The sequence below is a fragment of the Cuculus canorus genome, chromosome 18 (assembly GCF_017976375.1).
Source record: "Cuculus canorus isolate bCucCan1 chromosome 18, bCucCan1.pri, whole genome shotgun sequence".
NCBI lineage: Eukaryota > Metazoa > Chordata > Aves > Cuculiformes > Cuculidae > Cuculus > Cuculus canorus.
In genome coordinates, this window is record NC_071418.1 from 13,348,084 (window position 1) to 13,364,154 (window position 16,071).

A 16,071-nucleotide genomic window follows, 5' to 3' on the forward strand; every position below is an offset into this window, starting at 1 on the left:
ATATTTTGTCCTTCAAAAAAATGCCTGAATACTGAAAGAACAAAAATTAAGCGGATGTTGAGAGAAGGGAGGCAGCAGATAGAGCTTGGCTGCTCCTTGACTTGCAGGGTTGGCGCTCTGTGAGTCTCTCTATTTGTGTGGATCCATGAGGAACTGAGACGCACAGGGTCTGGGCTTCCTGAGAAGAAAGAAAAGCATTAGGATATTTAGTTTCCCATTCTGGAAGTACTTTTCCTCTTTTTTTTTTTATTAATATCTTTTAATATTTCAAGGGCTGTTTCTCTTGGGGTGTTTTTGTCAGATCTGAAACTTGAGATGGGAAAATGATAAAAAGCTTTTGGAAAGGGAGCAGAAGCAGGGAAGGTGGCTGCTCAGGGTCCTCTGCTCCAGTGAGAGCCTGTGAGGGCTCAATGCTTGAAGAGATCGGACTGATTGACTTTATCTTCAGGGCTCTTAATAACTGGGAGCACCTTTTAATGAGGCTCCAGCCTTGAGAGAGGTCTTTAACACACTGGTGAATCATTTATGGGCGGCTGTCAGCAGGCTCTGCCTAATGGACTCCTGGGTGCGAGTGTCAGCAGTGGCTGCGGGGGTGTTCCAGGGACTCCTGGCATCACTGACCTCTTTCTCACCCCCTTACAGAGATGGAGAAGGAAGAGCAGAGCCTCACTGTGCTCAGGGTGATGGGTGCTTGGGTCCTGCTCTCAGCCCTACACCTTCAGGTGGCCCAGAGCTGCTTTCTCCTCTCAGCTTAACTGCACCAGCCTGATGCACTTTTATTCCAGGCAATGTTGCTGACCCTGACAGGCTCAGGGAGAGCGGTCCCAACCCTTCTCTGAGCCTCTCTGTGCCCACCATGGGCTGCACACAACCCCCTCTGACCAGGGCTGCTTTGCAGGGTTGTGTCCGGTGTCTCACACGGACGGTTGTGTTCAGTTGTCCCCAACTGAGTTCTGCAGATTGTTGCTTGGCCTCACTGATGGTCCCTTTGCATTGCTTGGAGCATCCCGGTGTGTCCCATAGTGACGCCTTGTATGAACGACATCACTTTTTCCATCGCTTTCTTCCTTGGGCGTGCTTCCTTGGGTCAGCGTCTGTCATGATTCACGCTGGGGCTGGGACCCAGCCCTGGTTGCCCTCCCTGTGCCTCATCTGCCTAAAAACCTTGTCCCAGTTGCTCACCAGCGCTTCGCACACTCCTGCCCTCCTAGGAGGGGATGAGGGCTTCGCCTGCTTGCTGCTGGGGCAAGGGGAGTGTCCCTCACTGCTGGATGTGGGGCTTCGGTGAGCTTCAGTGAGCACAACAGCTTTGAGAGGGAAGATGATAATGGTGGGGGATCTCCTCTTATCAACCAGGCTAGGTTACCCCTGTCCACTTCCCCATACATTTATCACTCCCCTGCAGGTGATGGCAATGTCCCTAATGCATTTTCCTCTCTCCCTGGAGGTCTTTTCCAGCCTGAAGTGGTGCTGTGCTATCCTGGGACCCCTCCTCCATCTGGAAACACAGCTCCTACCAAGCTTGGTGCCAAGTCCCGTATCCGTCACGCCCCCTCTGCTGTCGTCACCTTGTCCCCACGGCAAAGTGTTCGCACAGCTGTCACCTCCAGCACCAGCTCAGCATGTCGCCTCTCACTTCCTTTTGTTGTCTGTGGGGCAGAGCTACGTGTCCATCCCGAGTGCCTGGGGACCGGGCTGAGACTCCCTGGGGACCCACAGCCACAGGTGCCGAGGTGCGCTGGACTGTGCCCTGCGGATGGGGCTGCCAGGCAGAGGGTGATGCTCCTGGTGACACAGCTTTCTGTCCTGGGGCCAGGAGGGAGCTCACTAGGGGTTCGCTCTGGATGGAGGCGCTAGCTCACCTGTCCTTACACCAAAGCGCGATGGGCGAGAGCGGTGCCAGCGCCAGAGGGGTTGGGTGCCAGCGCCAAGCGTGTGGGGAGCTCAAAAACGCCTTCCCAGTACCATCTCCCGGGAATTTCTCTGTCTGGCACGGGTTAGAACTTCTTGCAGGTCAGGGTCTATGCTTGGAGGGAGGCTACTGTTTCCAATCCCCATGGCCCAGGGGACTTCAGCCCTGGGGGGCTGCTCCCCTCCTCCCTCCTCTCTCAATGCCAAATATTGCCTTAATGCACAGAGCCGTGAAACTGCTCTGGCCGCGCTGCGTGACCGGGACGGCAGGTGCCTGCGGGGCTGTGCCAGCTCCCCCAGGAGATGTGTCACCTCATCTGAGTCTCGGGGAGGCCAGTCGGTCCCTCCACCTGTGCTGCACGGGCACCCAGAGCGGAGCGGGACCAGGCTTTGAAACGTGCTGCAATCCTGCTTTGCCATGACACATGGAGGCCCTTGCCAAGGGCTGCCTGGGGTGTGATGGGAGCAATTTGCGGTGGGACTCGGGGCCAGGGGTGTAAGAGCAGGGCGGTGCAAGACACCATGTCCTCTCACAACTCTGAGCAGTGCAGTTTGCCTCCAGTTTCTGTGCTCCTGACTGTCTCTGCTTGCATCACCTAGAGCTGTTCCCCAGGGTGGGGAAGGATGGGGGCATTCCCGAGGCTCTTTCTGACCTTGGCGTGTGCCCATCCCTGGCTCTCTGGAACAGCTGGCATCTCAAGCTCATTCCTGGCTGCCCAGGGAGGAAAACAAACAGCATCACCAGTGGGACGGAAAGTTTTGCTTGCTGGGGCTGGACTGCCTGGCTGGCGTTCTCCCAGCTTAGCAGATATTAAATACCTTGGCGAGGCACTTGTGTTCTGTGCCTGCTCTTTGTGTGTGTCTTGCTTCCCTGAGAGCTTTGCCTGGCAGCAGTGGGTGAAAACTCCTTGCTTGCCACAGAGCAAGGGGCATCGCTGTGAACAGTGGCTTTTCCTCCTCCTGCCACACTGTGCCAGCGGCTGGTCTGTATCCCTGCTGTCCAGCCACAGGCAGCCCTGTCCCCAGGGCCGGGGAACATTGAGCTCAGCACTCCTGCCCACAATGCTCCTGTAGCCTTCTACTTTCCCTCACCTCGCCCTTCATTGCAGCATCTCTCCCCAGCAGGCAAGACAGAAGGCGTTTGGCCGTGCTCCGGGGCTCCAGTGTGTGAAGAACAGAGAAGGAGGAGGAGGAGGAAGAGGAAGGTCACTGTGGGTGTTTGCCATCAAGACGCACAGTGCAGGATCCCTGCCACTCTTATGAGGTAGAGAAACCATCGCGGGGACCAGCACTGGCTGAGCCCCCAGGAGAAATTTGAGGGTTGGTTGCTCCCAGCTTTGGTGTTTAATGGCAGCGAGGGCAGAGGCAGCAGCTGAGCTGCCGGCAGCACCCAAGGTGCTACTTTGGTGCCTCCGGGGAGGAGGCCGGCAGTGTGCCGGGATGCTGCTGGCGATCACAGACACTGCCTCCAGCAACATCTTGCCTGGTCCCAGTGACGTTTGCGTGATGACTGCTTTGCATCTTCCCATCTGGATCCTCACTATGAACTGATTTATTGCCGAGGCTGGAGAGGACCAGGGTTGATTTTGGAAGGTGGGCCCTGCCCTGCTGCCAGTCGGGGCTGCCGATGCCCCTCGATGGAGGGCTCTTAGTGAAGCTACTGCTTGGGTTGCATCTGACATACCCTGCCATAGGTGTCTCCAGCATCTCGCCCTGTCCCTGCCTTGCTGTACCCCAGCCAGACCAGCACCCATTTTCAGCTGTGCAGGGACGGGCAGGAGCAGCTGGGGAGCACCTGGCCCAGGTGCCAGCAGAGGGCTCCAGGCTCCCATGTCCTCAGGATGCTGCTCCTGGACTCCTGCATTGTTAGGGAACTGGTCCCATGACGACCCCGTGCTCTTAAAGCCAGGCTTTGCTTGCAGCAGAGTCTGAGCAGAGGGTCATGCTCAGGACTCAGAGTGCTGGGGAAGCTGCGAAAGTGCCTCCTGCTTGGGCATGTGCTGCCAAGGGTGCTCTTTTGCAGAGGAGGACGGGTGGGCAGTCTTGATCGCCCAGTGGGCTGCTCAAGCACCCTTACCCAACGAGAGCAGAGCAGGATAGGAGTTCATACAGCTGGGCTGGTCGTTGGGGTTCTGGGCAGAGCGGGCGTTTTGCAGTCAGTGACACTGATGGGCTCTGAGCTCCAACTCGGTGGTGCTGGGTGGCAGCAATGGACCCCCAGCAGGACGCCTGGTCCCAGCCATGCGCTGTCCCCCTCTGGTGGAGAGAGCCAGCTCCCACCTCCCCCGAGGAGCAGATCCCATGGGGTTGCTGGTCCTTGTGGCTGGCCTGCGACAGGGCTTGGGAGTGCAGGTAGGTGGCACCATCCCCACAGCCCTGGCTGTGCCTGGTGGGATGAGGGATGCTCACAAGACCGCTGTGAGTCCCCTGGGCACTGGGATGTGGAGGGGCTGGAGGGGTCCATGCCTCCCTTTGAATGACCCCATAGCCCCTAATAGGATCTAGGACTCGCTCCGTTGTGCTCTGATGGAATTACCTTTCCCATGAGGTCCTGCCCATTGAGCTGGGCTGTACAGACCCTTGGAGGGGATAGCTTGAGGAATTAACCAACTGTTGGCCATTAAACTGCCTTCTCCTTGCATGTGTTGTCCAGGAGGATTCAGTTTCCTAGCCTGGTGTGCACGCACATGCTGGAGGGGAGCATCCCACAGCTCCCTCCCACGGGGCACCCAGCACGTGGCGGATCCCAGCCCTGTGGCTGGAGATGGCACGGGATGCATCAGCCCATCTCGCTGCGGCAGGAGCCATCCTCCGCACTGGGGCTGGAGTACAGCTGCGGGTGTGAGGAATTTACTGACAACGGGGTGTTTTCTGGCTTTGCGGTCCCCTGCCTGGCTTGGTCCCCTCCCTTCTCACCACTCAGCGCTGTATGGGCAAGGTGAGCTCTTTGCAAGAGTGCCTGATTGCCCCTTGGCTCCCTCACTGCACTGAACGGTGGGGGCCGGTCCCCCCGTGTCCAGGAGCAGTGGCGTTGTGCCACACGCCCAGCCAGGGCTTGCAGGGCACCCCCCTGAGTTTTCCCACGTGTGTGCTCACCAAGTCAGGTGCATCCCAGTGGCACAGGGAGTGCAAACTGCATGTCCTGCAAGCACGTGGTAGGGATGCACTGACCCTCTTGCTCCTGCCGTCCTTCGCTCTGCTCCCAGCAGAGTTATGGGTGGTGGCATCAGTGATACTGGGAGCAACTGGGAGATGGAGTCCACTGTCCAGCCAAACCTGGGGATGCGGTTAGGTGTCAAGGACACTGTGACTGGGCTGATGACAACAAGGTCAGCAGCATGGAGGGCCAAAGCTGGTGAGATCCCACTGGTGAAGCCGCATCTCCTGCTGGGAGCCAGCCTCTCTGCATACACAAGCTCCTTTTTGGGAGGTATTTCTTCTCATCTCGCTGACTCCTTGCACCCTCCTAGCCTGCTGACTGCCGCTAGCCCAAGATGTCAGCGGGCGACAAGAACGGGGGCAGCCGTTCCAGCAGCAGCCGTCTGCAGAGCAAGAAGCCCCCCAATCTCTCCATCGTCATTCCCCCCCGAGAGGCGGAGGAGGATGGTGCCTGCAAGGAGGTAAGTGATGGGGAGCTGTGTCTATCCCATGCTGGGCATATGGGGACGCCCCTTATGCCATCCTGTCCCTGATGTCCTGCTCTGCCTTCCAGCCCTCCAAGGTCCCCATCTACCGAAAAAGCAAGAGCCTGCAGGAGCCCCGTTCCAAGGGAGGGGACGGCTCAGAGCGTCGACCTGGCTTCCGCCGACAGACTTCCCTGTCCCAGAGCATCCGCAAGTGAGGGCTGGGGAGTGGTGGCATGAGGGCAGGGCAGCATCCAGAGGCAGCTGGGTCACCAGAGGGGTGACTGGTCACCCTTGGGGTGTTGTGGCTGTGGTTACTGGTGGAGGACTTGGGATGGGGATGGAGAGTTGGAAGGTAATGCTTTGGAGGGGTTCTCGCAGCTCAGCTTTGCCTCACTGGTGTCTGTGGACAATCCCACAGCAGGATTGTTTAGTGTTAATTCACACCATTGTTTCGCATCTTGGGAAAACTTCTTTACCACATTTGTGTAGGACCTTCAAAAGCACCTTGACCTCTGATGCTCTGTCCCATGCAAGGTGCAAGTCTCAATGGAGTTACCTCTCCAGAGAGACCCAAAGGACGCTGACCCCTCTGCAGCATCCCTTGCCCTTCACCAGGACCCACAGACAGGTCAAAACTGCCCTGCTGTGGGCTGGACTGGGGCACCTCAACCCAAAGCTCCTGTCAGAGAGGATGCCTGGGTGGGACAGTGGTACCTGGGGTGGGGGATCAGCTGGGTGACGAGCGTGCCCATCATGTGTCCAGGGGCACGGCACAATGGTTTGGCGTCAGCAGTGACTGGGAGGGGAAGCGGCAGCAATGGCAACGCAAGAGCTTGCAGCACTGCAGCATAAGATACGGCAAGCTGAAGCCTGCCTACCGCGACCTGGAGCTGCCCAGCCAGGAGGTGCCCTCCTTCCAAGGCACCGAGTCACCCAAGCCTGCCAAGATGCCTAAGGTAGGGCTCGGGGAGCGGGATCCGGCTCCCAGCCTTGCTTTCCCAGCACCAACACTTCTCCCTCTTGCAGATCGTGGACCCGCTGGCCAGGGGCCGTCCCTTCCGCCATCCTGAGGAAGTTGACCGTCCCCACACACCCCACCACGTCCTGCCTCCGCTCACCCCTGGCGTTGTCTCCTTGGCATCCTTCAACAGCATCCGCTCTGGCTACAACCGCCTGCCACGCAGGAAGAGGGAATCCGTTGCCCACATGAGCTTCAAGGCAGCTGCGGCACTTCTCCGCGTAAGTTTTGGGGAGCTGGGAGGATTGTCTTCTTCCTTACTTTCAGCTCCTTCCTTTGCCCATCGTCTTTGCTTCTTGCCTTTTTGCCTCGTACAGGAGTTGCTGTCTCTCCAGGGCAAGTTTGAGAGGAAGGGGGTTTTGGTTTTTTTAACCTGAACTCTGCTTAAAAAGAGAAGTTTTGGTGAAAACTGAACCACTGAAGTGGAAGTACCTTGCGTGGCATCCCTAGAAAAAAGCAGTTTATGTTTCACTGTCGAGGAGCCAGGAGACCCTTGGCTGCAGGGGAAGCTTCTGCAGCAGCTTTCTAGCTCCTGGAGAGCCCTGAGCAAGCTTCGGGGTTGGGTCTGTGGGCCTGAGACCAAACAGAAGATTCAATGTTCACTTGCCATGCTGGCTAACACGGTCACGGTCCAATGCTGGCACTCAGGAGCTAAAGCAGTATCTGCTGCCAGCTCCTGCTGCGGGCCCTTCCCACATAGGGGAAAAGGCAACCACTTGGGATTTAATCCTTGCCATTCATCTATAAGGAGGGAAATCACAAGAAACCCTTTGTGCTGCAAAACCTGGGTGGTTTCTGGTTGCTTACCCTCATTTGCTTCCCCTGCCAAAGGGACGTTCTGTCCTGGAGCCACTGGCACCCAAGCAGAGGAGCAACAAGAGGAGCTTCGTGTACCCTAGTTTCATGGACGAGGATATGGTGGACGCTGCCGATACCCTGGACTCGTCCTTCTTCAGTAAGGCAAGTTCCACACCGGCTGCCAGAGTGAGGAGGGCATCCTGGTGCTGCTGATGGGGGCTGGACATGGAGCAGGGCTCTGCTGGGCACTCCCCAGTCAGTGCTTCGCTCTGCCTTGGGAGCAGGGGCATTGCTGACCACTGTGCCCATTGCCCTGATCTCGGGGATGCTCCTTGGAGGCGGCAGGGAGTGATGCTGCCCTTGGGGGCACACTTCACACACTGTGATGTGCAGGTAGTGGGATGTCGGTAGGGATTTCCCCCTCCACAGGCTCCAGAGCCAGGTGGAGCCAGGCTGCCCTAGTGATGGGCGCACTCAGGCAGAGGGAGGTTTCTCACCCACCACACGCCTCCAAGAACACATCTCTGTCCTCTTTCCAGATGGACATGCATGATGAGACGTATTCCATGGCTGATGATGTCTTTGAGTCACCACCTTTATCGGCCACATATTTACGCATGCACCCGGTGGGGGAGGATGCCAGGACATCCCCTGAGGTGGAGCAGCCCACCCCGTAAGTACCAGCCCTCAGCGGGAGCTGCCCCCAAGGCTGCCCAGGTGCCCTGCTGCAGCCAGGACGATGTCCCCAGCCACCCCTGCCATGGGGCACTGGGCACTTCCAGCATCCTCCTAGGAAGATGAAACCAAGAAGTGACCTAACCCTCATCCCAGGGCATCCTCCAGCCTGCCCCAGCTCTGGGGTGCGAGTGTGGGGTTGCACATCGGGGCAGATGAGAAGTCCTCTTCCAGCAAGCGTGATGGGTTTCTTCTCTCTCTGCAGGGCGGAGGGTGTCCGGCTCACTTCGACCTCCGCCAGTGCTGACCCAGCTCCTCGGCGAGGCAGGCGCATTGCTTCCAAAGTGAAACACTTTGCTTTCGACCGCAAGAAACGCTACTACGGGCTGGGGGTGGTGGGGAAGTGGCTGAACAGGACGTATCGCCGCAGCCTGAGCAGCATCGTGCAGTCGCAGCTGGAGATCACAGACAGCCACCGGTGAGGGGGACCAGAGGGACAGGGACGGGTATGGTGCTCCTTGAGGCTTTCCAGCTGTAACTCAGATGTGTGCACTTCTTGATATTTGAGATCAGGGTTTGGGACACTGCAGTGTCCCTGTGTCCAGCCATCCTCGAGCTGCTCCAATGTTGGGTCCTTTCCTCCACAGGCCATATTTCACATACTGGGTCACCTTTGTCCACATCCTCATCACCTTGCTGGTCATCGGCACCTACGGCATTGCCCCTATTGGCTTTGCCCAGCACGTGACAACAGAGTTAGTAAGTTTAACAGCTACTGGCTGGCGCCATCCCCTCCCGGCTCTCTGGTGATGTGTCTGGCTATGAAATGGCCACCAGCCAGCTGCCAAGGAAAGCAACATTGGGGTCTGGGGAATCTTCAACACCTCAGTGGGGTGGGGGGACTCCTCCCTCTGGGAACCTGAGCTGGCTGTGTTGGTCCCCCAGCGGCCAGGCTGGAGAGGAGAGCAGGGATACATCTTCCTGAGGTGCTGGTCAATAAGGAGCTTGACATGAGCCGGCAATGCACGCTTGCAGCCCAGAAGGCCAACCATATCCTGGGCTGCAACCAAAGCAGCATGGCCAGCAGGGCGAGGGAGGGGATTCTGCCCCTCTATTCCTCTCTTGTGAGACCTCATCTGAAGTCTTGTGTCCAGTTCTGGAATCCTCAACATAAGGAGATGGAGCTGTTGGAACGGGTCCAGAGGAGCCTACAAGGATGATCTGAGCACCTCACATATGAGGACAGACTGAGAGTTGGGCTTGATTGGCCTGGAGAAGGCTCCAAGGAGACTTTATAGCGACCTTCCAGTACCTGAAGGAGCAACAAGAAAGCTGGAGAGGGACCTTTTACAAAGCCATGGATTGATAGGACTAGGGGGAATGGCTTTAAATTGGAGCGGGGCAGATTTAGACTAGACATAAGGAGGAAGTTCTTTGCAATGAGGGTGGGGTGGCCCTGGCACAGGTTGCCCAGGGAAGCTGTGGCTGCCCCATCCCTGGAGGTGTTCAAGGCCAGGTTGGATGGGCCTTGAGCAGCCTGGTCCAGTGGATGGTATCCCTGCCCATGGAACTGGATGATCTTTAAGGTCCTTTCCAACTCAAATCATTCTATGCTTCTATGCTGTTGTGTTCCCTGCTTGGACATAGGAGTATTTTGGGGTGCTGCTGGCTCCTGCTGAGAGGCTCCATTAAATAGTCAGGGCAGAGGGTCTGCGTGTGCTGGGTGAGCACATGCGTGTACAGCAGCGTGCGTGCTGGCAGCAGAGCTGCTCTCCCTCCCATGCTGCTCGTGGGACCCAGCAGCTCTTCCCCTTGGGATAAGGGGCTGCTCAGCCCACCGTGAGCAGAGGGAGAGGGGACCGGACCCTACTGCCCATCCCCTTGGCAGGAGCTGACCCTGGCCTGGCTCTGCAGGTGCTGAGGAACAAGGGCGTCTATGAGAGCGTCAAGTACATCCAGCAGGAAAACTTCTGGATCGGACCCAGCTCGGTGAGGGCTCTGCGGGACCATCACCGCCTGAAGCTTTGCCTTCTGCCGGCCTCTGCTCCCCCTGTCCTGAGCCAGTGGGGGCCCCTGAGGTGCTCAACCCTGGGTGGGGAGAGCTCGCCACCTCGTCCGAGCCTGGTGCCCTGGGCCCTCAGCGCCCCCATCACTCTGGGACCTGCTGCCAGGTCCCAGCCTGGGGTCTCAGTGCCAGTTCCCAGATTTGCAGCATCGTAGTGGGGTGGTCAGGAAAGACCCTGTCCCCGTCCCACCCATCTTCCCTGCACAGAGACTCAAGGCTACCTGTGGGGACCCCCGGCCCCTCCTGAGCTCCCTGGGAGCAACTGGAGGGAGGGGAGGTACAAAGGGACACAGGGCATACCCTGCACTGGCATCTTCCTTCCAGATTGACCTGATCCACCTGGGAGCCAAGTTCTCGCCCTGCATCCGGAAGGATCAGCAGGTGGAGCGGCTCATCCAGCGCGAGCGGGACCGGGAGAGTGGCTCTGGCTGCTGCGTCCAGAACGACAACTCGGGCTGCATCCAGACCCTGCCGCAGGACTGTTCGGTGCGTGCCACTGACATGGGCACTGAGAAGTGCTAGGGATCCCTGCGGGACAGGGAGAAACCATCTCCATCCTGCACAGCACCAGGGCAGGATGCTTGCAGGGTCAGAGCGGTGTGTTTGCTGCCTCATCCTTAGTCTCTTCATCCTCGCCAGGAGACACTGGCAACGTTCATCAAGTGGCCGGGCACCAACGCGCCAGCCTTGGGCTCGGGTGAGAAGCGGACATCAGGAGCTGTGTGTCACCAGGACCCCAGGTAGGAGTGATGGGTGAGGAGAGGCGATATGGTCGCTTGCCTGGCTGTGTGTGGAGCACAGCAGAGGTGCCATGTGGGCTGCACTTCCAGTCTGGATGCCTTGAATGCTCATCTCAGGAGCTTGGGGCTCTTATACACCATAGGAGAGCAATAAGGAAGCGGGAATCAGTGTGGAAACCAAGATGGGGCCTGTCCTAAACGCAGGCAGCGATGGGTGATGCTGTGGTGTTGGCCCCTGCCTGCTCTTTGCCTGCCCTGCTCTGCCGGGGGCAGCTGGGGTGGGGGAGTGCTGCAAGGAGGCATCACTGGAGTTGTCTGACAGATATGAGTGCCCTGGGGTTCAATTTCGTGTGGAAGGTGCTGCTGTCGGTGTTGTAGGACATTAAAGTGCAGGATCTCTGACAGGTTGGGGGAAAGGGCAGGTCCCAGGACTGTCCACACTGGAGATGGGTCTGGTCTGGGGAGAGGGATGTGCTGAGGGAGACCTGTCCTGACCTCCACCCACCTCCTTCTGCCAGGACATGCGAGGAGCCGGCGTCCAACCCACCCCATGTGTGGCCAGATGACATCACCAAGTGGCCGGTAAGAGCCCAGTGGCACAGGGAGCTGGGTGGCACCATGGTGGCAGTCCCCCAGGGAGGCACAGAGAGCAGGGAGCCAGGCAGGGAAATGTGGGGAGAGTCTGGAGCCGGTCCCTGACCACGGCTCATCTCCCTCCTGCTTCTAGATCTGCACCTACGAGACCAAAACCAACCACACGGGCTTTGCCCACATGGATTGCCAGATCAAGGGCAGGCCCTGCTGCATCGGCACCAAGGGCAGGTGGGTCACTGCGATGCGGGCACCTGGCCTGGGCTCGGCTCCCTGCTGGTGCCCCGTCAGTGTCTGGAGCTGTGCTAGGGGTGGGGAGGGAGGTTACGGAGCCTCAGTGGGGTGGGAAGTGTGGCAGCAGGACCAGCTGGTGGGAGCAGAGCAGGGGATGCTCAGGCAAACGAGGAGCAAGCCCTGCACTGAGTGAGCACGCTGTCTGCCTTCTACCCAGCTGCGAGATCACAACGCGGGAGTATTGCGAGTTCATGCATGGCTACTTCCATGAGGAGGCAACACTCTGTTCGCAGGTTAGCGGGGCCAGAGACATGAGACGCAACTAGGATGTGGTTGGGATGGGTGTGAGCAGGGTGCAGTGGCTCAGCTGTGAGCTGCACTCCTACTGCTGCTGCATCCCTGCCTTGCTGCTGTGGGGCAGGAGGAAAGCAGGGCTTGAGCCAGCCTCACCCAGGCAGCACAGGGGTCCTTGGGAAAGGCACATCCCGAGCAGGAAAAGAGCCCTTCAGCGCCTCCTGGGGCACTGAGGATGCTTGGTTGCTCCCTCCCCAGCACCTGGGAAGAGCGGGTGCCCCACGCCACCCTCACAGATGGCATCACTGGCCACGCATCCCTGGGACCCATCCTTGACTCCCTGCGGCTCTGGGGTGTGGGCCGAGCGCTGATGTCCTCCAAACCCCCTGCCTTTGCAGGTGCACTGCCTGGACGAGGTGTGCGGCCTCCTGCCCTTCCTCAACCCAGAGGTTCCTGACCAGTTCTACCGCCTGTGGCTGTCCCTGTTCCTGCACGCTGGGTGAGCCGCAGCCCCTGTGCTCCCAGGGCATGAGGGTAGGCTTGGACTGGGATGATCTGCGATACCCAGTGGGTTGGGAGAGAAGAGGGGAGGGTACTCCCAGACCAAGCGACGCATGCCGTGAGTGGAGGGTGTTCTGTAAGATGTCGTGTGCCCCCTGGGCAGGGGGTGGGAGGGCTGGGCAGGGGCTCTGGCAGGGCAGGGGTAACTAACGCAAGGTTTCTCCCTGCAGCATCATCCACTGCCTGGTGTCAGTGACTTTCCAGATGACAGTGCTAAGGGACCTGGAGAAGCTGGCAGGCTGGCATCGCATCTCCATTATTTTCATCCTCAGTGGCATCACAGGCAATCTGGCCAGTGCCATCTTCCTGCCGTACCGGGCAGAGGTGAGGGCTGGGGAGGCTCTGCCCACATCACTCTGAACCTTGTGAGCTCCCCAGGGACTACGGGACCCCTCTGCCACCCTGGCTTGCAGTTTGGGGAGGGAGCTGCAGCACGGGGCTGTCTGCCCCACGTGTGAGGTTTTCATGTGCTGCCTGTGTCACGTGTTGCTGTGTGTGTCACGTGTCACCGCATGTCAGCGTGCGTGTGGGGTCCCCAGGTGCGCAGATGGCTAATCTGCTGGCAGCAAAACCCTGCTGGGCTTTAAATGAGATCACACCAAGCACCCTAATCCTGGGGGTGCATCAGGATGGAACCGGGGGGGGCTGTGGCTGGGAGGGGGCGATGCTGCCTGGCTGCTGAGTCACCAAAAGTGCCGTCTCTGCCAGAACAGTGCCAGCACGCTCCCCTCCTCTTCCTCACGTGCCAGGGCTCCCATCCCTGAACCCTGCAGTGGTGCAAGTGGGGCTCTCAAAGGGCTGCGGGAGCCAAATGCACTTTACAAGGGGAGGAGACTGTCCCTGGGGATGTGGGGACATGTCTGGGGTGACATGCACAGGGTCCAGACATGACTTCCCCCATCCCTGCAGGTGGGCCCTGCTGGGTCCCAGTTCGGCTTGCTGGCCTGTCTCTTCGTGGAGCTCTTCCAGAGCTGGCAAGTGCTGGAGAAACCCTGGAAAGCCTTCCTCAACCTCTTTGGCATCATCCTCTTCCTCTTCGTCTGTGGCCTCTTGCCATGGATTGACAACATCGCTCACCTCTTCGGCTTCCTCAGTGGCCTCCTCCTCTCCTTCGCCTTCCTGCCCTACATCACCTTTGGCACAGTGGACAAGTACCGCAAGCGAGCCATGATCATTGTCTCCTTGCTGGTCTTCATGGGGCTCTTCACCTCGCTGGTGATCTGGCTCTATGTTTACCCCGTGAACTGGCGCTGGGTGGAGTATCTCACCTGCCTGCCCTTCACCAGCAAGTTCTGCGAGAAGTACGAGCTGGAGCAGGTCCTGCATTGACCCCACTGGCAGGGACAGGGCTGGGAGAGGCACCAGCGGTAATGCTTTCCAAGGGGTGGGTCTTCACCAGCCCGCAGGAGACGGAGGCTGCTCTGAGATGGGGCAGACGCCAGGCATGGCTTCATCCTTGGGGCTGGTGGGTTTGGGCTCACCCCCGTTAAATGATGGGATGCAGAGGGGAACCGGGCTGGAGCCACCCTGCCTCACACTCCTTTGGGGCTGCCTCTTGGTGCTGAAAAGCCAAAAGTGTTTTGGGGACCGACCCAGGACCCCAGCTGCTGCCTGTGTGAGGAAAGGGCTGAGAGAAGCAGGATTTTGGTGCTTCCACAGCTAGGTTGGGTCCCCAGCCCTGGGGCTGAAGCTGCCAAGGTCTCCTGCCTGTGCCCCCAGGTGCTGCGGCTCATACTGTGAACACAACTCCCTTTTTTTGCAAGGGCACTTTTTTTTTATCTGAGGCTCTTTGGCCTGAGAGTTTTCCCAGCTTTCGGCTCCTCGGAGCTTCTGCGGTGGCTCCGAGGTGTTTAGAGCTGAGCTTCGAAGGTATTTCTCAGTCCCGCTCTTGTATTTGATGCTCCCCTGAGGCCGTGAAAGGCAGCTTATGCTCCCTCCCATGGACTCCTTGCTGGATGGAAAGGCAGGAATTGGGGCAGAGGGGCTTCTTTTCCCCTTATTTCAGTGAAATTCCCTTTTTGGAAGTGGAAAAGCAGCATGTGCCACCTTTGTAGCGATGTGCTGGGAGGCAGGCAGAGAGAAAAACACCCTGGGGGCTTTGTGTAGCTGCTCCTGGAGCCCATGGACCCCTTTGGAAGCTGTTGATGCTCCCACCCTTTCACTGCTGCCTTAAGTCCCTGCTGTTACCCCTTTCCCTTTTTCAAAGTGTAGAGACCCACATAACTCTCCCCACCTCAAACAGTGCAGGGCAGAGGGAGAAGTGCAGGACAGGAGCAGTCATCATCCCCGTCCCTGCCTGCCCCAGCCCTGCTCCCCGGCATCTCCTTCCTCCCACCGGCCTCGGCAGAAGGCAGGTCTGTCCTGGGGTCCGGGTGACCCTGCAGGGCTGGTTTGGACCTGAGCTGGTGCCGAACTGTCTCGCCCCTGGTTTGTGTCATTTTGGCAGATGTTGGTCTGAGTCCTGTTCAATGGGGAAAGGTGTGAATTTCTCAGCCGGGATGTTGCAAGATGAGTATTCAGGGTCGGGGAGCTCGGCTCCCTCTTTCCACAACTACTTTCCAAGTGAGTCCAGGAGCTCCGTGGCACCGGCATCCCTTGCTGTGTCCCTCCCTCCACTACAGGCCAGTTTTCTCCTCCGTCCCTCCAGTTGTTGCTCCACCCAAAGTCAGAAACTTCACTTCATTTGTGTCTTTTTGATACTCTTTTTAAAAGCTGTGGGTTTTTTCCTCCCTTAATAAATTTCTATATGTATTTAATGAGTCATCTAAGGCCTCTCCTCCCTTCGTGGCTGTGGGGATGTGGTGCTTTCAGGGAGCTCTGACTCTGTTAGTGATGGTCAGCGTGGCAGGGGCAGCGGCAGAGCTGGCAGTGCCCTGATGTGTGATGCACTGTTCGCTGGGACCCCTTAAAGACCCTCTCTGGGAGGGAACACGGTTTGGAGGGTCTGGAGCAGATGGGAAGCCACATACCTGAAACAAAAACACCCACAGAGCCTCCTGACCGTGCCTGTATCCCACCCTTCATCAAATGACGTGGGGCTGGATTTGCCCCCTCTCCCCTGTTGCTGGGATGCCCCAAGAGGTGTTGGGTGGCTCCCTTTGTGCCAGCTGGTGCTGTCCCTCCAGCTGCCATAGAATCATAGAATAGTTTGGATTGGAAGGGACCTCAAAGCCCATCCAGTTCCATCCCCTGCCACGGGCAGGGACAACTCCCACTGGATCAGGCTGCCCAAGGCCCATCCAACCTGGCCTTGAACACCTCCAGGGATGGGGCAGCCACAACTAACCTGGGCCACTGTCTTACCACTCTCATGGTGAAGAAGTTCTCCCTAATATCAAGCCTAAATCTGCCCCTCTCCAGTTTATACTCATTCCCCCTTGTCCTATCACTATAAGCCTTTATGAACAGCCCCTCCCCATCTTTCTTGTAGCCCCTTCAGGTACTGGAAAGTCATTCTAAGGTTTCCTCGGAGCCTTTTCTTCTCCAGGCTGAACAAGCCCAACTCTCTCAGCCTGTCCTCGTAGGAAGGTGCTCCAGCCCTCTGATCATCTTTGTAGC

At 58.3% G+C, this 16,071-nt stretch overlaps 1 protein-coding gene across 1 annotated transcript; it reads left to right on the plus strand.

The window, feature by feature from the left end:
- The first annotated feature begins 214 nt into the window (after window positions 1-214).
- On the plus strand, window positions 215-15,260 carry RHBDF2 (rhomboid 5 homolog 2). Its single transcript, XM_054083399.1, has 19 exons — window positions 215-1,733; window positions 3,037-3,175; window positions 5,382-5,531; window positions 5,624-5,748; window positions 6,301-6,493; window positions 6,564-6,776; window positions 7,387-7,515; window positions 7,893-8,026; window positions 8,294-8,506; window positions 8,676-8,787; window positions 9,943-10,017; window positions 10,418-10,579; window positions 10,733-10,833; window positions 11,352-11,415; window positions 11,561-11,655; window positions 11,876-11,951; window positions 12,351-12,451; window positions 12,684-12,837; window positions 13,423-15,260. The coding sequence occupies exons 3-19, from the start codon at window positions 5,406-5,408 to the stop codon at window positions 13,840-13,842; spliced, it is 2,493 nt and encodes an 830-aa protein (XP_053939374.1). The 5' UTR covers window positions 215-1,733; window positions 3,037-3,175; window positions 5,382-5,405; the 3' UTR covers window positions 13,843-15,260.
- The last annotated feature ends 811 nt before the right edge of the window (window positions 15,261-16,071 follow it).